This window comes from Alexandromys fortis, unplaced genomic scaffold (genome assembly GCF_014885135.2).
Source record: "Alexandromys fortis isolate MF-2015 unplaced genomic scaffold, M_Fortis_MF-2015_v1.1 scaffold_27, whole genome shotgun sequence".
Lineage (NCBI taxonomy): Eukaryota > Metazoa > Chordata > Mammalia > Rodentia > Cricetidae > Alexandromys > Alexandromys fortis.
In genome coordinates, this window is record NW_026067952.1 from 105358 (window position 1) to 129427 (window position 24070).

General features: G+C 43.9%; 1 protein-coding gene across 2 annotated transcripts in view; it reads right to left on the minus strand.

Moving 5' to 3' along the window:
• The window catches only part of Myt1 (myelin transcription factor 1), a 41739-nt gene extending 22787 nt beyond the window's left edge, over positions 1–18952 (minus strand). The window contains exons 1-9 of one of the 2 annotated variants that reach the window (XM_050151146.1): positions 18857–18952; positions 11132–11186; positions 9941–9971; positions 6705–6767; positions 5758–6005; positions 3802–4689; positions 2197–2331; positions 1680–1770; positions 516–629 (exon numbers count right to left, since the gene is read on the minus strand). In XM_050151146.1, coding sequence (XP_050007103.1) covers positions 516–629; positions 1680–1770; positions 2197–2331; positions 3802–4689; positions 5758–6005; positions 6705–6767; positions 9941–9971; positions 11132–11186 — 1625 coding nt within the window. In that variant the 5' untranslated portion in view covers positions 18857–18952. Of the gene's footprint in view, positions 1–515; positions 630–1679; positions 1771–2196; positions 2332–3801; positions 4690–5757; positions 6006–6704; positions 6768–9940; positions 9972–11131; positions 11187–18856 lie in introns of those variants that run through there. The other variant, XM_050151144.1, reaches the window with a different exon arrangement.
• Positions 18953–24070: the final 5118 nt, after the last annotated feature.

Genomic DNA, 24070 nt, shown 5'->3' on the forward strand with positions numbered 1-24070 from the left:
CACTAAGCAGATTTGTTCTGATTGCTCTCTCAGAAGGCCCCTAATGATAGCATGCACACACATGCACTTGAATCCATGTGTAAACTTTTCCATACAGGTGTACATATATAAAGACATGCACACACCTACATGCACCAATGTCTGCTGTTGTCTCAGATGCTTAGTACCCACAGGAGGCAGCACTCAGGGGAGCAAGTCCTGTGCCCTCCTTCCCTCTGTCCTAGGATAGGATCCATTCTGAAGTGGGGAGACATAAGGACAACTAGATGTTCCCCCTATAGCGAGGCCCTCAACTGGTGCACTGTGCTATCTTCACATACTAACCCTGAATAGTTTCACTGACTATATCAGCTGTCTTAGAATAGCTAAGGTCAGGCAGCTGTTTGCACCTTGAACGAGGCTCTTTAAGTGCAAAAGATGTGCCCTGTGAGCCAAGAGGCACACAACACACCACAAAGCCCTAACATTGAAGTCCCTGCTGACACTCCTTCAGTTTAGTAGCTTATCTCACCCACCTGAGGATCCGATCTGAATTGGAGTTATTTTTGGGAGGATCTCCTGTCTGCAGTTGCTGCTTCTCATGAGATTTGGCTAATTTTTCAGCAGCAGCAATGGGACACCCAGACAAACTAGAGGAAGGAAAAGGAGAGACATCTGAGCCTTTTCCCTCCAAGACATGCTTATGCCAGGTTGCCAAATATGTGATCCTGGGAGCAACACCATTCAGATATAAGATCTCTAGGCACATAAAGCCCAGAGCCAGTAACACACCTGTCATTTCTACAGGATAGATTATCTGTCCAGGTCTGTCCTGACCCCACAAAGGACAAACTCTCGGGGCCATTTCTTTTGGGATAATTCACAGAAAATGAAATATACCCTAAAGTTCCACAAACTGTAGGCAAATGCAGCCCTCTTCTCCTTCTTCTCCCTCTTCTTCCTCATCTCTCTCCTCTGCTCTTTCCAGTGCCTGGGCTGGATTCTAGAATCATGCCTACATATTCTGTAGCATATCTCAGGGAAACCAAAGGCTATACTCAGACCACAACCTAGGTACTGCCCTGGAGTATGCTCACCCTCCCCAGGATCTACTGTGAGCTCAGCTACCAGCTTCTGGGCCAGCACATCTCTAAGGAACACAGACTATTTTCCAACAAAGTGGTCTCTAAAGCCCAGGTATTCCGCCCAACTAAACACATAACTTCTAGGGCCCAGACAGACTTTACCAAGCCTGAAAACACTCTTGGTGTGGCATGGCCTGTCCCCTCCTGAGTAAGATAAGACAACAAATAGATCTGGACAGTAGTCTGGAAGCCCCGTGTCCACCTGATCTCACCACTCCCTCAAAATAACTCTGGGCATTGGCCTTCCTATTGATGTTCAAGTTTTTCCTTTCACCCATGAGCAAGAGCTGGTATGCACAGGTTTTCTGAAAATGGGCAAGACATGGTCTCCACTTTCTCTCATCACAACAGTATCAGACTTCTCATATGATCACCTCCATTCACAGGCCACTTGCAGCAACACAAGTGAATGGCCACCCCTTCAGCTGCCACCTGCCAAAGCAGGGAGATATGTCTGTCCAGAGGCCATCCCAGATAAGGGCTCGAGGCCCAGGCAGGGACATATGCTACAGGCCCAGCTCTAATTCCCTACCATGTCCCAGCTCAATTCACTACCTTCTGTGGGTATTGCGGTTGCTGTTCACATGGCCTTGGCCCGTGCAGCCAGGCGTGGGGCACTTCAGCACATTTTCATGCATGGCCAAGACTGTAAGAGAACCAGGGAGAACAAATAATGAGAGCAGGCATGACTGTAATAGAGAACAGCTCAAAGAAGGTGCAGAAGTTCTATGTGAAGACTGCAGCTGTTTAAGTAGGGCGCAGTCAGGCATGCCCTTCCCACTTGGACCCTGCCTCCCATAGAAGAAACTAGACTCTAATTTCTGATCCACAACTCTGAACTTAATTTTCATAATTCTACTTCTAGCCTAAGAATAAGGACAGACATCCACATCCTAAGCCTCCCCCTTCCCAGCTCAAGCAATACAGACAATGCCTCCCACAGTATGTATTTATTTAGTCTTCTGAGTCAGGCTGGTATCTGAAGGTGAACTCTTGAGCAGACTGTCCCCTGTCTTATATCACAGGACCCAGAGCTTTAATCCTTGGGATAACCATGCATGGAGCTACTCACTCTCTGGAGGGATTCTATCCTTGTGGGGACAGCCAGACAGGCTACGGTGATGAGGATACAACCCAGTAACATGCCCAGTGCCATCACAGCCAGGTGTCGGACACTTGATCTCACGCTTCTCCACCCTGGAAGGATCTAAAACACATAGGACAGATTATGCAAAGCCAAGAAACTGGAAAAGGAGAGTTAGGGACAATTCCTGTCTCCACTTTTACTGATTGAAGAAAGACAGGGGCTGACAGTGAGGCAGCACTAGAAAAACTGCTCCAAAGCCCAAGGAGTGCCCTTTCCACCCCATATAGCAGGATAGACAGTAACTGGATGTAGGCCCTGTGTAAGCCTTGAAGGTAAAGTATCTATCAACACCCCCTAGAAAAGGACTGCTTGAGGCTTGGCAAGATGAAGATGACACAGGTCACAAATTATCCAAAGCTGTATCACTAATAAATATCTGATCAGAAATTTAAACTCCAGATTTCAGCTGCCAACCTCACCCCTACAGGCCTGTGTTGGCTACTAAGTGTGGAGATCAGAAGGAAATGGAGGGTCCTCATGATGTCTCAGAGAAGCATCTTTTTGATAAATGCCAGAACCAAGCTCAGAAATCCAGCAGAAGAAAGAAGGCCTGCTCAGTCTCTCCAAGTTCAAATGGGTAGGAAGTCCTATTTCTACCAATCCAGGGAAGTGGTGATATCCTGAGGGACTCAACCCTGTGCCCAATACCCATCTGACTCCAACAATCTTAATGTCTATCTCTCCACATGTCAACATGTATATATTTCCATAGTCTAAAGGTGCCTGGGGAGAAGCTCCACACACCTGCTCTGGGCCAAGGAGGCACTTGAGATAAGTAGGTAGCAAGAAGCACATGGCCATCCCACCCTACAGATCTGGTACTTGTGTTGTAACTATGCTATACCACTTGCTCAAAGTCCATCCTTAGATGTCAAAGTCCAGCCCTTAGATCTGATTTCAGGTTCCAGCCTCTCTTTTATATCAATCCAGACAAAATCACTTCCACTTGCCCAGCCTGGAATACCCTCTCCTAAACATCAACTACTCAGAGAAGCTAGGTGATTCTGCCCCTAAACCCAGACTTCAGAGAGAAATCCAAGTACAGTGCAGAACTAGCAATAGGCTGTGACCTCAGAGGAGCAGGGGAGATGTGTCTTAAGTCAGCATGAAGGTCCTAACTCCGTGTAGAAGGTGATCAGGATGATCAAATATGGGTTCAAGCAACAGCTTTTAAGGTTTGAAGTCATCAAGTATCAGGTTCTGTCACCGGACAATCAGAGTGGCACAGTAGTTGGGTTATCAGCCCTCCTGCCTTCCTTGCTCTCTCCTATTTAGCCCCTTCCCATGCATCTCAGCTCATGTGTCTCTCCAGGTCACCGTACATGAAACAGTATAAGCCCATATCCTCAGTCTTTGACCCAAGTTCTGAGGTTATTTGCCCTCAAATATTTTTCAATTTTCCTCCCACCCTAGCCAATAAGGGCTTCAAGCTATGTTTCTCCCAAGCCTTCATCTTCACCCTCAGTCAAAGTTATGTCCATTATAATGGGATGACAGGGCAGGTGATCAGAGCAGGCCACTTTAACCTACCTTTGCTGTAGCAGCTCTTCCTCACCACATCCAGGGGCTTTGCCACCTTCCCTGGCTCTCCTGGGCCCAGATGGCCCTGCTCAGCAGGCAGGCAGCCTGGCTCACAGACAGCATGCACCTGCTCAGCCTTCAGGGCGATGGCCTGCTCCAGAAGGCCCAGATTCCCACGGGTCATCATGTCATACATCTCTGATTCATCTGTAACTGCTGACTTCTGGGAATGTGAGTCTTCATCCTTGTCATCATCAGAACGGACCTCCACAATGACTGAATACTCAGGCTTGGGACTGGATAGCTCTGGGCCTCGGAACTCAGAGGAAGGCTTCTGGGCAGAGGTAGGGGGAGTGTTTTCCCCAAAGATCACATTTGGAGTTGCTTCTTCCTCCTCTTCTTCCTCCTCCTCTTCTTCTTCCTCTTCTTCCTCTTCATCTTCCTCCTCTACCTCTTCTCCTTCCTCCTCTTCCTCCTCCTCTTCTTCTTCATCCTCTTCCTCATCCTCTCCCTCCTCCTCATGACCTAGGACACCTTTCTGCTTGTTTGACTCTTCACTAACCATATCCTCCAGAGACTGAGGGCATGGCTCTTGGGAACGTTCACTGGTGACTTCAATGACCTCCTCCACATCCTCTGGCTGTATAAAGAGGTCCTTTTCAGCTTCATCATTGCTGGCCCCCATTGAAGCCTCATCCTGAAGCTGATGAACAACAGTGGGGCCCAACTTAGCTACTGGGACCGAATCCTCCTGCACAAGGGTCTCTTCAGCAATTCGGCCCAGATTTAGAAGGGAAGTTGCGATGATTCCCTGGTAGCTGCTGTAGCTTCCTTTGGAGAAGCCAGAAGAGCTGCTTGTGGAGTTGGATCCAAAATGGGATTTGATGAGGCTTTTTCCTGCATAAAACAAGAAACACCATGAGGGCCAGAAGAGAGCATGGGGGAATGTTTCCAGGTTTCTGTTCCCAACAGTAGTCATCCTTCTACCTATCCCACCTGCCAGCCTTCTGCCTGGATCCAAAAATCAGGGGGAAATAATTTAGCTTAAGATTGCTTTAATATTTTTTTAATTCATGTTCCTCTTCTATCATTTATTTTCTTAAATCAGATAGATCTTCATTTTATATAATGGAACTTAAAGAGTAAAATCAGATGAAAAGTCATTTCATAATTGAAAAATCACATATTTTTAAAGGAAATTAATTTAAATCTTTTAAACAGAGTAACAGATCTTCTCTACGTGCCAGTCCTGTGGAACTCGTGAACCAGTATTCTTAGCAACAATAGGAGCCAGGTGAGCTGGGGGTCTTTTTTGCCTGGAACACAAACTCACTTGATTCCATGGCCCATGCACTCACTTGAGTCCCAAAAAGGAAGCCAATGAGGGCTTACTATGGATTGCTTCAAAAATATGGGAATACTCTGTCTCAGTGGTTCAAAGTCAGTTGATTCTAGCAGCTCCTTTGCTCTCTTGGCTTCTAAGACAAACCCTCCTTCGAAGGCCTGATTTATCTTAAACTGAAGTATTTCCTCAGTACCTGCCCTTGTAAATCCAAACTAAATCTAACCCAGTCAGTCAGCTCTCAGGGGCCAGGCAGTGTGGGCTCTGTCTAAGAGCCTCTCACAGACAGAGACACAGCATATATTATCTGTCTTTATTTCTCACACACATGGAGACATGCCTCAGAATAAAACTTTTGAGAGTTCATGGGAGTGCCAGATCCACCTTCCCATCACTCCCCTGCTCACAGCGTTCACACACACTACACTGCCCCACACCCACACACCCATCCTGGGCAGGCCCCCTTTCCAGGAAGCTGCACTTGTCAGGACAAGACATTCCTTGTTCTCAAGACAGCTTTCTGCACTGAGTTGAGCTTCCCCTACCCCCTCCCGCTGCAGGCTGCAATTCTCCAGGGCCACACTAAGCAGCCTTTATTCTAAAGAGAAAGAGCAACATAGTACCTTCAGCTGGCTGGGGGTGATGAATCTCCTCCTGTCCTGACATCTCAGCCTCCGCCTCCTCCAGGGGTCCTTCTGATTCATCCGAAACAGAGGCGTCCTTCACCTCGGCATCCTCACTGCCATCACTGTCCATTCGGTAGCCTTCATCCAGAGCCAGCCTCAGAGGGTGTGACTTCCTTTTGGATACCAGGTGCTCAGCCTCAGCATCCTCCAGTTTTCTCTTCTTGGCCAGAGGGCAACTCTGTAAGCTGAAAGGGAAAATTGGTGATGCCAAGAGCCAGGCCAGTTCCCTGAGGCATTCAGAACATTCTAAGGGTCCCTCCTTCTATAGCCATTCTCAGATGGAAGCCTCAAATGCTAATGTATATAAATTTTTACATCTAATAAAGTGTTTGTGTTTTAAATTATATTACAGTGAGCCAAGTCCACAAATGGAATGAGGACTTAGGACCCACTAGCCTAGACTGCTACTCTCAATTCCATTCCTTAGACCAAACCACCATCCCACATGTACCCCCAAGCTTCCACCTTCAGCCCTCCACACTTATACCCACCCAGGAATGTTCCCTTGGAAACCTAGCTGATCACAGGGAATGACTATAGTGACAGACGTTGTTTATGCTATCTTTCTATGTGCACAAGTCCTGCTTTCAGCTCTGCCATACAGATATACCCAAGTCCTGAAGTAGCCCCTCTGGAAAAACAAAGGTGCCAAGGACAGGTAATCTACCACCCCTCATGGCACACTTGGCCAGGCTCACCTCAGTGAAGGTACAAGAGGAGCTCAGACCAGTAGGAGGACACTAGAGCTTAAAAGGGTCAGATCAGCCTGGCCTCAGCAGTCACAGACAAAACAGAAAGTTTTTAATCCACAAAAGAACCCAGATTTAGGAAGAGAACCCCAAACCTCCTTCCTGGGGACCTTTGAGGCTACTGGTGGATCTTACCTTCGATGTCTGGAGTACTTTCCCCGAACATGTCCTGAACCAGTACACCCTGGGGTAGGACAGCTGGAGGGAAAAGTAGAAGAGATCACCTTAGGTATTAAAACCTGGGTCTCATCCTCAAGAGCAAGAAAAGCTCTCCAAAAGGCTCATCCCAAGATGGCAGTTTAGTAAAAATTAATGAAATAACTCAGCCCATTTGAACAAATGAATAGTTAGTTAGAACTTTATGAATGTGTTTAATTGAAGATCTGTACATATAAGATTCAAGCATCTATTGGATGATTTCATTTTCCCATCACAGACCTTCCACCAACTTCCACCAGCATTCAGGAGACTTGGGATACAAGTACCCCTCTCTCATGGCTTGTCTGACCCAAGTTCACAGCACGGAATTTGGACTTCTCCATGTTCATCACTGGTGCTCGTGCCTTGGCATCCAGATCTATAGTTTGTATTCCCTTTTTACCAAGCAGGACTGGGGCTGCCAGTGAGAAAGGAGACTGTGTGGCCCAAACCAGAACCACAGCTTGTAGGAGTGACCCTGCTCCAGTACCCACTGCCTGGTGTAGGTCTCTGTCTCCACATAGGAAAGGAAGTCAGGGAGCTAATGTTCTAGTGGATGCCCATCCTACCTGGTAGAAAACTTGTTGTCTGTACTGAGAAGGACAGGCCCTGCCCCATTCCAGAATGGTAAGTACAAGAGGACAGAAGTGAGAACCTCTGGAGTTCCTCACCTTCAGCCATCCACATTACCAAACCAGTGAAAACTTTTAAACATGAGCATTAACACAGATCACACCACCCAACCAAGAGGCCCACAGGAATACTCAGGTTAGAACAGCTATAAGGGCAAATACCCTATGTGGTATGAGAGGTGAGGGTCCACCACAGCTCAGAGTTCTGTACAAGAAGCCACTACTAATTCATGGTACTGTAGACCAGTGAGATGGTCCGTGAGGCCATGTAGGGGAATATTTAAGACCTCAGCCCTTTGTGGGGGAGCAGAACCTGTCCCAAAGTGGAGACTACACATTTCTAACAGAATTGCTAATGTGGACCAGAGTTCTTATCTAGAGTCAGTATTGGTTCTCCTAAAATGTGGCGCATCTTCCCAAAGTCTTCAAAAGGAGGCAGATAGGGAGTGGCTCTTGGGACCTATGGAAGGGTGTCCACCTCTCTGGATAGCCCTGATAGTTTCCAGGAAGAAAAAGCAGAAGGTATTTTATTTTCCAGATGGGAAATTATTGCTGCACCTGACCAACCTATTGTAAAAACCAGCTCACGTCTGCTTTGCTTTCTTAAGAACTATCTTTAAGAATTTTCACAAACAATTTCTTGTGCTGGGATCTGAAGCTGAGGTCCCAATTAGGCAATTAATCACTTAGTTAAACAGGTAATTAGGCAACAGCTGCTGTGTAGGCCTGTGGGACACTGGCACTGTCCCTGCCCCACTTGCTCCAAGGTACTCTGGTACCCAACTCAGGAAAGTACAGAAAAGGTCCCCAACCAGGTGGGCCTACACCTTCCCACCCAGCTCTGAGCCCAAGTACATAAAGCTGGCAAGGCCATCTAGACAGAACTAGACACTCCTTAGGCATAGAAACAGGAAACATCAAGCAGATGAGATCCAGCCAGGACCTCCAGACACTGTAATGGAAGCATCCATCAGTCTTGAGCCTCCTAGGGTAATCTGTGAGCATGCAAGAGCACCCAGGAGTACACATTAGCATCAATGCCCCTTATAAGAATATGTGAGAATCTTTGACCATCTATGAGCACGGATGAGTACTTAGAGCACACTGAGGATTCATGTACACTACCATCTACTAATGCATTTTAACTCCTAGGGCTGGGCAGAAGTTAAGTTATTGATAAGGACTCCAGGCCTCCTGAGTCCTCTACACAGGCAGGAGAAAAGTCAAAGTCAAAGTGATCCTTCCTCTGACACTTAATGCCCATTTGTCCTTACACAGTCATAAGTGTTCATATGTGCTCTTAGACAATCATAGCAGTTCACAGGCAGACATAGATGCTTGTGTGTGCTCATAAGCACTCAAAGGCAAAGTCCCTAAACCCCAAAGTCTGGTCTTGGATCCTATGTAAATAAAACCAGGATCAGAGATGCAAGGAGATGGAACAGGTGAGGAGCCGAGGGCTGACTGATGGCTACCTCTCAATAGGTATTTTAGATGCAGCTCTAAAGGGTCCAAACACAAGTCACAGACATCTAGGAACCCAATTTTGAAGACAATCTAAATCCCAGATTGGAGCACCATGCTCTAACTACTCCCCTTTTAAAGGAATTGACTCCCTCCCCAACCATGAGGGTTAGGAGCCTTGTACTCACCTGTCCTCTGGGAAAGAACTGGTTCAAAGAGGAAGGACCCCACATAAATAAAGGTTGAGTTGCAGGGTACATTAGTACAACCCTAACAAGCCCACTGATATGTCTCTAAGCTATTGATCTCAGCCCTCTTCCAGCTCCCTCCTCAGGAGAACCTCTCTGATGCCCTGTAATGGATGCTGAACTCCACGAAAATACAAGCTGAAGTATATGTCATTTCCTCCAAGAATGCTGAAGGAAAACCTTTAAATATAGTTCTTATCCTAAGAACTAGTGTTAAATTCAGGACACAGGAAAACTTATAGAGGGCAAGAGACCTCTTTGGATCTTGTTCATTCTAGTCCAAGTTCCTCAGAAAACCTCGTAACGACCATCCTTAAGTCTCCCAGACAACAAATGTCCTTCTAAGAACTCTGCCTAAACTACGGGGTAGGCCAGGGATGAGAGTGCTGCAAGCTTAGGAATTCTGAACCAAAGAGGCACAGATACATCCTCTATGAAAAGTCCCACATGTAGGGCTGCATTCAAATGACTTTACATGATTTGCACATACATGATATTCTTCTCTCAAACCATGGTACTATGAACAGAAAACATGTAGATACACAAATAAATGACACTGTCTGCAAAAGTCACCAAAAGCACCTTGTTGCTGGTTTTGAGAACCATGTTGATAATCTAAATTCTAGTGAAGAACAATGTGAGGGTCACCTGTGGTAGATCCAAAGTGGAGCTGAAGAAGAGCCCAGTTGGATGCAGATAACAAGATATATCACAGAGAGAAGCTGTTTCCTCAGAGAAAACAAGAGCTTGTGGGAAAATTTATAACAGCTCCAAGGTTACATGCCAGCAGATGGTGTGTAATGATCTTGCAAACAGACTACTTTCTTACCTGAGGTCTGCCCCTGTGGTTTCTGGGGGTCCTGGGTAAGAGAAACAGAAATGCACACATGTAAGAGATTTTTAGAAGCATGTTTTCCTAAACATATAAACTGAATGAAACGACTGAGATCTTCCCAAGGACAAGATGCCCACCCTTTTCCGACCTACAAGAAGATGCCCTGAGTCAGTGGAGAGAGCTGCCCCCTCAGCAAAGTGCTTGCTCTAGGACCCCTACACACAGAGAGAAAGAAGACCTGATAGTCTCTCTGTCTCTCCACCCTCGGACCCAGGGTGTTATCGCTCTTTAATTGAAGATAGATTTCAGTTTCTAGCGGGATATGTTAACTACCAGATCAAGTTGGATAAAGACCAGGACAATTAGAAACATAGCTGGCCACAATGATGGGCACTAGCTACAAGATGTGCATGGATCCAACCAGAATAGGCAGCTCTATATACTCTGTGATGTAATCCTGTTGGGCTCAACAGGAAAGTTCCAAGTGAGAGAGTTGGGGGTTGGGAGGATGACCAAACAGCAAGGCTCAGTCTCTTTTGTTGTTGTTGTTGTTGTTATTGTTTGTTTGTTGTCTGTTTTGGCTTGTTTCAGCTTTTTTCAAGGCAGGGTTTCTCTGTATAACAGCTCTTGATAGACCTGGCTGGCCTTGAACTCACAGAGATCCTGCCTCTGCCTCTACTTTCCCAGTGCTGGGATTAAGGTATGCACCACCACCACCTGACAAGGCTCAGTCCTAATAGAATAAACAAGTCCTTGACCCTCTCCTCCACCCACTGTTAAGTCCACCCAACAGCCTTCAAATCCCCAATAGCACCAACAGTGAGTGATCTCTGGGGAAGAGGATACTGGTCAAAGACCAGAGGCCTTTCCTTTCCAAACTAAGCAGGCTCTTGACTAAACTCTGCTGTTCCCACTCCCATAGAACTGTACTTGTCCTCACATTTGTGCCTGAGGAAAGTCTGTATGCACTGAAAGGGACTTCAGAAAACCCTTAAATACTGCACCGGAAACAGCTGAAGAGCCCGAAAGTCCCAGGTGCCCAGAGTGGACCAAAGGCTACCAGGAAGCTGATCATTTATGGTGGGATGTGCACTCCTGAGGAAAACTGTTGTACAATGATATCAACAGCTTCAGAGAGAGCAGCTGCCAAGGATGGGGACCAGGCCAGACTGAGTTGGCACTTACCTCGGAGGGTCTTGGACCGCGTGCGGGCTCGCTTGTCATCACTTTCTAAGCTCATCTGCAAAGAAAAAACAACCACAATGTTAAGAAGAGCCAGAGCCGGCACCTGCCATGTCTAGAACCACCAGGGACATCTGGCTCAAGCTTTGATGATGGCAGGAAGATTATCTGTGAATGACAAGAAAGGGACCAAAGAAGCGAGTTGGGATAATATTGGTGGTTCTGCTGGGTAGAGACCATCAGGCTTATCATATTTCCTAGTCCCTCATAGTGCTCCATCCACACTGTTTCAGGTTTCTATCTGCCCACAAAAGCCACAGCCTCGTGTATATAGCTTTTTTTATAATACAAGGGGCTCCTGGCACAGGGAGTAACATCCACTGCTCACCTTGTCAGGCAGGTACTGAGGTACAGAGGATGCTGTTAACCGAGACAGAACTGGGTCAAATTAGCATAATACAGGGCCTGGCTTCCATGGACATTTCCTTCTTACTGGGCATAGGTTTTCATGTTCCTAATATACTAGGGTCATATGGGTAGATACTGGTAGCCTGAGCAACACTTGTCCACACATCCTCTGGCCTGCTAAGAACTTCCAAGTCCATTAAAACCCTCACTCACCTAGAGAAGCCTCTATAGGGCTGCTTCCTACAACATGGTCCTTTGAGAAAACCGGGGAAGAGCCACTATGAAGGTGACAGCCATAGATAGAGCTTACTGAGGATGAGGTCCCCAGGTGACCCTCATCTGTGTCACCATAACGTATCTGAAAGAACAGATAAAATACTGGCAAGCTCTGTGATTTGGGAAACAATCTTCTCACAGAGAGCAGGACTGGGAGGGGCAGGCGTGTACCCAAGCAGAACAGTGGCAGTCCAGGCTTCTCTACCTGTCCCCATGGTCAGGAAAAATAAGAGGCAAATCAACATCTGTCCCAGACCATAGATACCACCAGGATAACAAAACTCTGTGTGAGTGGTTTGGCAAAGGGGGAAAGCAAGTGAATGAGATACATACAATGAGATTGCAGAAGGAAGGGAATGGCAAAAGACAAACCTCTACCTTATCAACTAGAAAGAAAGAAAATAGAATTTCTCAGTTGGCAGATGAAAGTCACAAGTGAACTTTTCTATAAAGTAGCCTAGCATACAGTGTTTTATGTAATTTGTTGAAGAATAAAAATTAAAACCAGGGTAATCTATGCAACCTGCCAGCTCCAGGCTGTGGAGCACAATGCTATAAGTCATGTGTTTATTATATCCTTCCCATAGAACAGAGACAATTTCTATAATTTCTATTTTTAAAGCAGAGGCTCCCTATGGACCAATTGCTCACATTTAAAGTAAAGAGAGGAGCAGGTGTCAAAGGGACGACATTACATCTAGGAGCCCTCAAATGTCGATTGCACTGAGCCTGTTCACAATGCCTTCTGAGGCAGGGCACACAATGCATCTGATTGCCCCATGCCTGTGTTCAGCTGAAATGTAATCTATAGCTTTTTGTGTCAGTTTTCCCAAGGAAATTGGCAGGCATTCTGCTAGATTAAAGTATGCCTTGGCAATTTGGATTTCCTGCGGATAAATTATTCAAAGGGCAAAGAATAGAGAGGGTTACAGGGATGTGTAATGGGCATTGCTTGCAAACTGTGAGCTCCCATTGATGAAGCTAACAGCTGTGGCATTCATTGTCCTGAGCACCTTCTCTTTGCAATTTACTTGCATCAAATATTCAATGTATAAGAAGTTCTCTTCAGTGTGCATAGTTTTGATTTTAGGAGGGAAACTCCTGAACTTGTAGGAGAGAAATCCAAGCTCTTTAATATGATGAAAATGTGTTTACAGACTCTGGATGACTTGTGAACTCAATGCCAAGGGACGATTTTCCTCTCATTTTTTGAAACTGACAGTGGTAGCTGCTGTAGAGGCATCTGGCAAAATATGTGGGCAATTCACATGCTTTCATTTACAAAGCACTACAGAAGACAAACCTCTTACCTAGAGGCTTGCCCTTACCCATTAGGCTATCATGCTCAGGGAAGCACTGTGTCCGGCACTGGCCAGACTCACTGATATTTGGACTGGCAACAGACCCCTAGACCTCCTGCCTGCTCCACACAGGGGTGGTCCCTGCCTATGGGGGCAAATCACTGGTATGAAGGTAGTGAGGTGCTTCTATTTTCCCATGCTTTATTTTTTAAAAAACCTTTTATTTCTTCCAAGCACAAACAAACAGGACCTCCAGTTTTTGCACAACCCACAAATAACTCAATGGACTCTTGCTTTGAGGGTAAAAGGGTCCCTTTGTTGAGATAGATAATCTTGCTCACTGTGAGACCTAGTATCTTTTCCACAAGCAACATCTGCTCTGTTTCTCTAACATCAATTTCATACTGCTGATATACTACATTTTAGTTCTGAAATTTTATTAGTTTTGCCTTGTATAGGAAAATTGGAGAAAATAATTTCCAAATGCAAACACATTGTATTCAGTCATAGCTATTACATTAGCCTGAGAGAACTGTGTCACCGTCCAGGCACTAAACTTGATTGCTTGGTACTATTCTTAAAAGCAGTCTCACTGGAGGGTGTTTTTTGTTTTGATCTGTTCTGTATTGCTTTAATAAAGGCAAAACCGGTCATGCGAGTCCTTTTTAAACACAATGACTAGCCCCTTTTCATACTCAGTTGCCAAACTGAGCTCCCTGTGTTGAACCTTTTCAAAGTCAAGTACCAAAATAGCAAATGTAGCAAGCAGCCTCCAAACCTACACATTACTTCTGGCTTTGTTCTGGTTGTCAGAGGAATAAACTCAGAACTCAACACAGCTGGAAAAAAAAAAAAAACAACAACAACAAATATCTGGTCTTTAAAAAGAAATCTTGGGCTGGGCGATGGTGGCGCACGCCTTTAATCCCAGCACTCGGGAGGCAGAGGCAGGCGATCTCTGTGAGTTCGAGACCAGCCTGGTCTACAGAGCTAGTTCCAGGACAGGCTCCAAAGCCACAGAGAAACCCTGTCTCGAAAAAAAAAAAAATTGGGACCAGGCATGAAGGCATACAGTTTTAATTCCAGCACTGGAGAGGGAGAGACAGGCAGAGCTCTGTGAGTCCAAGGCCAGCCTGGTCTATATAGCAATTCCAAGGCTATCCAGGGATATATAATGAGACCCTGTCTCAAAAAGAAGAAGAGGAGGAGGAGGAGGAGGAAGAGGAAGAGGAGGAAGAAGAAGAAGAAGAAGAAGAAGAAGAAGAAGAAGAAGAAGAAGAAGAAGAAGAAGAAGAAGAAGAAGAAGAAGAAGAAGAAAAAGAAAAAGAAAAAGAAGAAGAAGGAAAGGAAATAATAAATATAGTTTAGATTTCTAGAGATGCAGGGATTCCCTAAGCCAATTACTTTTTGTTGACCTTCACCTTGACCTCTGAGGACAGCTGTCCACACCCTCCAGGTCTCCCTACCCACACTTTGCCTTTCCACACCGATATCCAAGGGCAAAATACATGCTGAAATCTGACCCTAGATGAAGGTGACCCAGCTTTAGGAGGTTTGCATACAATTCTAGGAAGGTGGTGAGGATGTACAGGAGTGAACACAAAGATGAGGGAGCTGCTGAGCACTGAGAGCATGAGCAGGAACAGGGACAGTGAGCTAACAAGCGAATACCTAATAATGTCCGGGACAGACACCTCAGGGTTGGAGTGAGTTAACCCCAGAAACCACGAGCACCTTTGGATAGCCAACTTAAATTCAATGGTCAGATTTCTTCCATCTGTCTGACCACCAATCACATCTCTCTGTTCTTAACTACCTCATCTCCCAAAAGGTCCCTACCTCATGCTGAGGAGAGTTCCTTCCTTCACAAATGTGAGGTCATTCACTGTCTTCTACAGAAAGCTGCCCAGGACACATCATGCACAAAGGGCAGATGGAGGAAAGAGTGAGTATGTGGGGCATTCAAAACTATCTTAGAAGCTGGTGCTGGTGGAGGAGGGGTATGTCAGAGAAAGTTGAGCAGACAGCTGCTGAGCCTTGGTAGGAGATTCTGGGCCTCTTGACACCATGGACAATTCATTCTAGCCCCGGACTGGGAGAAGATATTTTAGTGTTTTATTTTACTTAAAAGGTACTCTAGCAATGAGTGGGTGACATCCCAGCAGAATTAAAGAGAGGAAGAAAGCAGGTAGATTTCTGTGAGTTCAAGACTAGTCTGGTCTACATAGCAAGTTCCAGGCCAGCCAAGGCTACTTAGTGAAGCCCTATATCAGAAAAAAAAATATGTTCTGATAAGCTGAAAAATTAGAATAGATTTAGGACAATTTTTAAGTCCATCATGTGAACTCAAAAATAAAATAAAGGACTAAGGTTTTTGTACAACATACTTCTTCTGGAGCCCTGGCGGAGAATGTCTGCTTCATCCCTGCCCAGATAAAGGGACTGGAGTAGATAAGGGGTTAAAAGGTAGCATAAATTGGCCCTCTCACATCCTGGTCACTTGGCAGTATCTTATTCACTCCATTGAGGGTAAAACGAAATACAGTGGTTTGCTTTGTTTTTTACTCTCCTTGTGGCAGCCAAAAGGGATACTGTCTTGTTCCCTGGCAGCAGTGTTCCCTGTGCAGGCCCAAGTCTGGATCCACCACTGGGGCAGGGAAGGGGGCACCCCACTCGGGATTTATAAGCATCCTTCAAGCATCAGTCATACTTCCTCCTCCATAAAAACTCCAGTAGGGACCCTGAGAGTCCAGATCCCATTTACGGCCCACCATCATATTTGCCCGTCCTTTTGTGTATGAGTTCTAAGCAACCACATGGTGGCTCACAACCATCTGTAATGAGATCTGGCACCCTCTTCTGGCATGCGGGCATACATGGAGGCAGAATGTTGCATACATAAGAAATAAATAAATTAAATTAAAAAAATCTTTAAAAAAAAAACAAGTCAGTAGACCAGTTTCCTCCTGTGATATAGAAATGTCACCACTCCCAGGGCATTATTCAGTAAATGGCTCGGGAGGGGACACCTTTTGAAGTTCTAAACATGAGATCTGACTCACTCCAACCCCTAAATGAAAAATTATAATCACCGATTAAGCTACCTGACAAAGCATCCACATCTGGCCACATCTCTTTCAAATTTCATAAAAGAAATTTTTTTGTTTCTTCTTTGAAACATAGTCTTGCTATGTAGCCCAAGCTGTACTTGAAATATTAGCCATCCTACTTTATCCTTCCAAGTGCTGGAATTGCACAGGTACCTAGTTATAAATGGAACTTGTATCTCTCCAGGGTATAATACAACAACATCAAGTCAGACAGCTAGAAAGAAGACACCTCCCTCACTGAAGGTACTTCTTTTAAATTGTCCTTACCAGAGACCCTTGTTCCATAGCTGTCTACTAAGTAGTGTGTGCCTTGAGACCACAGGTTTTGCTCTCAGATTCAGAAGTAGTTCAAGGATCACCATCTGTGCCTAATATACCAACACAGGGTATCCTCTAACATGCCAGTACAGGCCTTCTCTGACAGCCCTACATGGTCCTAAAGTATGCTGAACTCAGGGTGAGCACACCACTGGTCTTATTATGTGGGCCACTCCTTGGTCCTCACAGTTGGTTCCTCATTTTAACTCACACCCCATCTTAGATCACTCGCCTCAAAAATCCCTTTTAGTCTCCTTAGTTCTGGGCCATCATCCCTTTTCCATCCTCCCTCCTCTACTGGCCTATTCCTCATCTTAATTTGTTGTTGTTATTTCTTTCTTTTTGAGACGCACCCTGTAATGGCTATCTTGGAGCTCACTATGTAGTTCTACCTAACTGGCCTTGAACTCACAAAGATGTGTCCAGAGTAAGGATGATACAGTTATGAAGCCTTAGTGCTGCTGAAGGCATGAGTGTCAGTCCCAAGCTCATTACCAGCACCTGTCACACACAGTTCATGGCAGGCTCAAACCCTCTGAGCATGTTGTGCCTGGGCTGTGGGGAAACCAGAGTCCTCCTACCCTACTCTGACAGAGCAATCACTGAAACTGCTTTGTTCAGAGCCTAGGTCGGGCCACTTTCATGGTCACATGATCTGACACCTGTGTCACTAGGGGAGTCCTTTGGGCAAGAGTAGAGTGAAGTAAGAGAGGTCAAAATTTCAGTGATGGAGATAAATAATATTTTCCATAATATTTAAGACACCAATCATAGGGGCTGGAGAGATGGCTCAGTGGTTAAGAGCATTGCCTGCTCTTCCAAAGGTCCTGAGTTCAATTCCCAGCAACCACATGGTGGCTCACAACCATCTGTAATGAGGTCTGGTGCCCTCTTCTGGCCTGCAGGCATACACACAGACAGAACATTGTATACATAATAAATAAATAAATATTTAAAAAAATACTTAAAAAAAAAGACACCAATCATATAAAAGATCCAGAACAGACAAAATGTCACAATTAAATATAGAGAAAAGATACATATTTAATACGGGTCTTCAACACACTTATGACAGAACCAAAATTAGTGGGAGTACTTAGCAAAGAGACTGTAATAGACCTTTTTAAATGTCCATTTCCACCACCAGACACAAAGGAAAAGTAGTATATTCTAATTGTAAAATATAAGAGCCCTCAGATGCTATCCTGCCTTGAAATGCATAGTCTTTGGTATCTGTACCTGGACTGTTCCTATACTGGCTGTCATGCCTAGGTGTTGGTTGAGACACTCAATGCAAAACCTCAACATGTCAGATAAGAAGTCAACATCTGGGGACTAGAAAAATGGCTCAGTAGTTAAGAGTACTGATTGCTCCTCTAGAGGACCCAGGTTCAATTCCAACACCCACATGGCAGCTGTAGGTTACAACTATCTGTTTCAGGGGATCCATGGCACCAGGTATGCACATGATGCACATATATATGCATGCAGGATAAAATACTCAAAACCATAAAAAATAAAATGGAAGATGATATCTAGACACTAGAAAGGTGGTTAATAGTACTTTTTGCTCTTGCAGAGGACCCAGGTTCAGTTTCCAGCACTCACTGAGTAGCTCCCAACCATCTGTAACTCCATTTCTAGGGGATTCAATGCCCTCTTCTAACCTCTGCAAATACTAGGCATGCACATGGTATACATGCCTACATGCAAGCAAAACATTCATAGACATAAAATAAGTACCTCTAAAATAATTTTTAAAGAGGTTAGCATCTGACCTCCAGGTATGGATGCCCCATGTTTCTCTACCTTGACTCCCAGCTCTGATGCCACCTGCTCTGGAGAGCTGGTCTCAGACAAAGCAATTCAGAGGGAAGTTGTAGAATTAGGAGGTTGGTGACCAAAACCATGATCATAAATGTATGCACTATCCCCAAGCTCAGGAGTGTCCCTGGGAAGCAGTCACATCTATCACACCTTCTGGGCGGGCACTAGGAAGGGGCATCGTCTTCTACATTTATGAAGATAAAAATAAAATATCAGCAGACCTCATAGACCCCTGCATCAGAATTCACTACCCAACCTTGGAGACTCTGATCTCACCCGGGCCCAGACAGGGAAAATGAGTAACAGGTGCCAACATACATGACTGAGTCCAAGTAGAACACTAAAGTTGGGGAGATGCCTGAAAGGTGGGAATCTACCATCACATGAAGTTTTATATATTTAGTCATTCTTTTTCCTCTAACTAAAAAACTGACTAGGTGGCCCTGGTTCCCATCTAGACTCTGAACCACCCATGGCCAAGCTCTTACTTTGTTGTATCTGCACAGGAAATGTTTCTCAGTTCTGCAGCTGCTGGTCTTGTCTTCCTGTGTCCACCTCTGGGTCAGAAGTTTGCCCCGGAATTCATTTTCTGAGGGTTTAAAAGAACAGAGGTTCAGAAAAGGGAACTATGACAAATATCAGCCAGGCAGACCCAAGAAGAGAAAAGAGAAAAAATGTAAGATACTTTTTTTTTGTAAGATACTTTTTAACATAGCATTTATACAGTCTCTGAAATATATCTGACAGACAAATTCATGGCTTATGGTTGTTCTGGGGTGAAATACTTTGAAGGCAGAGGTTCTACACCACAATCCCACCTCTGGTGGCTACTTTACACATGTGTCACCAAGTGTAGACATCCATATACAAGGCTATTTCAAGCAAGGGCACTAGTGTAACTCATATGAGACCTACCTTGAAAAAAAGGCTGACATTGAGGAATTTTGAAAATTAGATGACCATTGAATAATTGCTCAACTATAATTGCATCTATTATTATCCCAAAAGAATGTGCAACTCAGATTCATTTGCTTAATAAACACACATTATACCATTCAACTTCTCAAGAGTATGCTGACTGAGGAAAGTGAAGTCCATCCAGTGGCCTGATCAGCTCTGATAACACTACCACTCACAATAAGCCCTGGGCCCCCATCAGCCCTCATTGCTTGTTTTTGGTGTCTTTTCTCTTGGTTTTTATTTCTCTCCAAGGCAATGACTGTAGTTAATATTTAATTCTCATAATTCATATAAATTCACACATCTAAGCAGAAACTGAACACATCAGCTGGACATGACAAAGAAATACATTGTGTACCTATTCCCTGAACGTCATTCCCTGTCTCCATGACAACCTGCTTTCTATGCTGCAGAGTTTCAAAGGAAGGTCATTAGTAACCAACAGTAAAAACAGGAAATGAATATTTCTACACTCATCTCCTTCTCCTTGGAATTATGTTTAAATTTTGCTAAAGGCAGATCAAGTACATGTTATCATAAACATTATATTCCCCATCATTACCCCATATTTTTGGTGGGGTGCATACCCAAAGCTGTTTTCATCCAGAATTCTACCTCTTGGCCCTAGTAACTCTGTGTCTTAACCAAAGCATCCTCTTCTTCCTTGTAAATAGCTTCATCCCATTAAAGAGTACAGGTTCCCTTCATGAGCCAAGACAAAGAAGGAATTAGATGTAGCTGCCAAAGGTACAATATCTTCAAAGAAACAGTAAGCCTATAGGACTTGGCACATCCTACATTCATATACCTACTATATGCCTTTCTCTCCGTGAACTTTGAGTTCCATATACAGAAATGCTGAGGACAGGCTTCTCTTGACCCTAAAGAAGTTTCAGAATCTTTCCCACAATTTTGCTTCCTTTGTCCAAAAAGTTTTTTGAAGCAATAAGTCATCAGTGTGAGGTTCTGTTATGGTCCCTTTATCCACCCTAGGACCTACACATGGCCAAGTCCTGCCCTATAGACTTTTCATGCTATATCCTTAGTCTACTGTATAAAATCTCACACTAAGTCGAGCAGCATGCATGACCAACCAGTCTAAGGAGAACCCTACCCAATATAAATCCATCTGACTATTGATGCCACCTAGTCCTCTAAAGCATCAAACCTTTTTTTCCCACTCTTTATCAAGCTGAGGCAGGAGAATATGTAAAACACTTCACTCTTCTTCCTGTCACAGCCTTCCCAGAGATTGTGTGCCTCCAAAGGCGTGTGGGGCTCCTGCATGCATAGTCAACCTCTCCTGGTCTCCCAGGCAGACCTTAGAAGCCCTTTTCTTTCCCCTTCCCACTCTTTCCACAAAATCTGCTGATGCCCATGTGACAAAGCTTTCTGAATCTCACTGGGACTGCTTCTGATCTCTCCAAATGTATTTTATGTGTGTTTATTTTTGTTTGTTTGTAAAAATTGACAAAATGAATATAAAATCCACATGGTAATTTAAGGAATATAGAATAACCAAAACAAATTTTTAAAGAACAAAGTTGGAGACCTCACACTTCTCTGTTTCAAAACTTACCATAAGACTAGAATTAACCACGGGATAAACATGTAGATAAGTGAGATAGACTCAAAGGTAAAAAAGTAAACTTTGCATTTTTATCAGTAAATATTCAACAATGGCACTTGAATAGTTTAGTGGGAAGAAAAATCTTTTTAACAAATGTACCGAGACTAATGGCATCCAAAAGAATGAAACTAGACCTCATACACTGAAAAAAAAAATGCAGCTCACAATATATCACAGATCTACTTAAAAGACTAAAATTTTTAGAAACCCTAAGAGAAAACCCTCTTGACTTTGGATTAGACAGCTATTTATTTATTGCATACAACACTAAAGTAATAAACCAAAATCATGCATGGTGGCACATACTTATATCCCAAGACTATGAAGGCTGAGGCAGAAGAATCACAAGTTCAAGGTCATCTGGGCTACAAAGGAAAACCAAATCTCAAAAAAAAAAAAAAAGATATAGGTCTGAAGAGAAGGCTCAGGGATTAAGATTGCTTGGTATTCTTACAAAGCGTCTGGGTTCCATTGCCAGTGTCCACGTGGCAGTTAACAACTATCTGTATGTAACTCCAGTTCCAGAGGATCTAAGGTCCTCTTCTGGCCTCTGAAAGCACTGTAGGCATGAGCTACACAGACACATGCAGACAAAACATTCATACATATAAAATAAAAATAAACAAAATTTTAATTGAGATATATTAGACTTTTTCGTGGCTAGTTTTGTTAGTGTTATCTGAGAGGAGGGAACCACAACTGAGAGGATGTCTCCATAAGACTGGCTTGTAGCCAGCCTGTGGAGCATCTTCTTAGTTAGTGATTGGTGTGGAAGGGCCCAGTCCATTGTGGATGGGGCCACTTCTGGGCAGGTGGTCCTGGGATGTATAAAAAAGCAGACTGAACAAACCATGGAGAGCAAGGCAGTAAGTGGCACTCTTCCACGGCCTCTGTTTCAGTTCTTGCCTCCTGGTTCCTGTTTGGGTTTCTGCCCTGACTTCTATCAGTGATGTGATGTAACCTGAAGAGTTGTAAGATAGAACAAACCCTTTACTTCCCAAGCTGCTTTTAGTCATGTTGTTTTATCACAACAATAAAAATTTACTAAGGCAGGTTTCATCAATGTTTAAAATATTTGTCTTCAAATAATATTGTCAATGAAATTCTCCTAGACTACAAGAAGATACTCGCAAATCGCATGTTTGATAAAGGATTTATGCTGAGAATAAAAAACTCTTACAACTCTTAAATAAAACAAATGGATCACTTAAAAATTCAAAGAATTTGAAAAGACATTTCTCCAAAGACAATATATAAATGGATAATATGCATTATTACAATGGACCTCAACATCTTGTCATGAGTTAAAAGCAGATCAACTGTGAGAGTATCAGTTCACTCTCACTACGATGGTTAGAACAAATTTAAAGCCAGACAAATACAAGTTATGATCTGTAAGATTGGAATCTCCATTGTTGCTGATGGAAATGTAAAATAGCAGTCACTTTGAAAAAATTCTGGCAACTTTAAGGTGTATTTTTTTAAGATTTTTTTTATGTGTATGCGTGTTTTACCTGTATGTGTGTCTGTGCACCATGTACATGCCTGGTGCCCACAGAGTTCAGAAGAGAACGTCAGATCCCCTGGACCTTGTGTTAGAAATGGCTATGGGCTACCATGTGGGCTCTAGGAGCCTAACCCAGGTCCTTTGCAAGAGTAACAAGTGCTCTAAATCACCCACCATTTCTCCAACCCCAATTATAAAGATGTAAAATGTAGTTACCACCTGACACGTGACAATTCTGTTCCTAGATATCTGTGGTGTCTTGAGTAAGAACAGCCACTATAGGCTCATATGTTTGAATGCTTAGTCAACAGGGAGTGACTAGAAAGATTAAGAGATAAGGCATTGTTGAAGGAAATATGTCACTGGGGTGGGCTTTGAGGTTTCAAAAGCCCAAAACAGGCCTAGGCCCTCCCTCTTTGCCTACAGATTGGGATTTAGCTCCCAGCTACTACTCCAGTGTCTGCCGCGGGTCACCTTACTCCTTACCTTGATGATAATGGGCTTAACTCCTACACCTGCAAGCAAGCCCCAAATTAAATGCTTTCTTTCCTAAGAGTTGCCTTGGTCACGGTGTCTCTTCACAGCAACAAAACAGGGACAAACACAATATCTACCCAAGAGGCATGAATAATGCAAAACATGATCACATGGCATTTGTCAATAAAAAATAATAGTGTGCTCATATACTCTACATGTGGGCAAATCTTCAAAAAATGATCAGTAAAAGAAGTCAGACACATACACACACACACACAAAAGAAACAGATGTGCAGAACAGGCAAGTCCTTAGATTAAGAAAATAGGCCCATAGTTGCCTTGGATTAAAAGGAGAGATGCAAACAGGAATAACTGTTTATGATAAAAGGCTTCTCTTTGGAATAATAAAAGTGCTCTAAAATTAGATTGTGGTGATGGATGCATAACACTATAAATATGTTAATATCACTGCCTTAAATAAGTCTAATAAGTGAACTGAAGTTACATGAAAATTGTATTTCAAGCCAACATGATGGCACATGCCTTTGATTCCAGCCCTCAGGAGGCAGAGGGAGGTAGATCTCCACATTTGAGTTCAGCCTGGTCTACAGAGCAAGTTCCAGGACAGTCAGAACAACACAAAGAACCCCTGTCTTGAAAAACAAAAACAAAATTATATTCTAATAAAATTGCTTTTTAAAAAAGTCAGTGGTGCATACAAGAGTGCCATGCAGAACTTGCACATGCATAAACAATCCCAGAGCTAGACCCACAGCAGGAGACAGGTTAGTAAACACTGGCTTTCTACCTGGTCGGAGAGGAAGACACCATTTAACCATTTACAGAGTCTTATGTGCCCCCAAACCCCTGAGAATAAAAGATATGAAAAGAACGCATGCCAGCAGCTTACAGAGTGAGCTAAAAGATAAAGACTCAAATTTCAGTATGAGGCTGCCTAGAGAGAAGATTCTAGATTCACTTCAATAGATTTATCGAATGGATGTTTACATCAAAAAATAATATTCTGTGTGCTGGAAAGACAGTTCAGTGGTTAAGATCACTTGTTGATCTTGCAAAGGACCCAGGTTCAGTTCCCAGTGCCCAGATGGAAGCTCATAGTCATCCCTA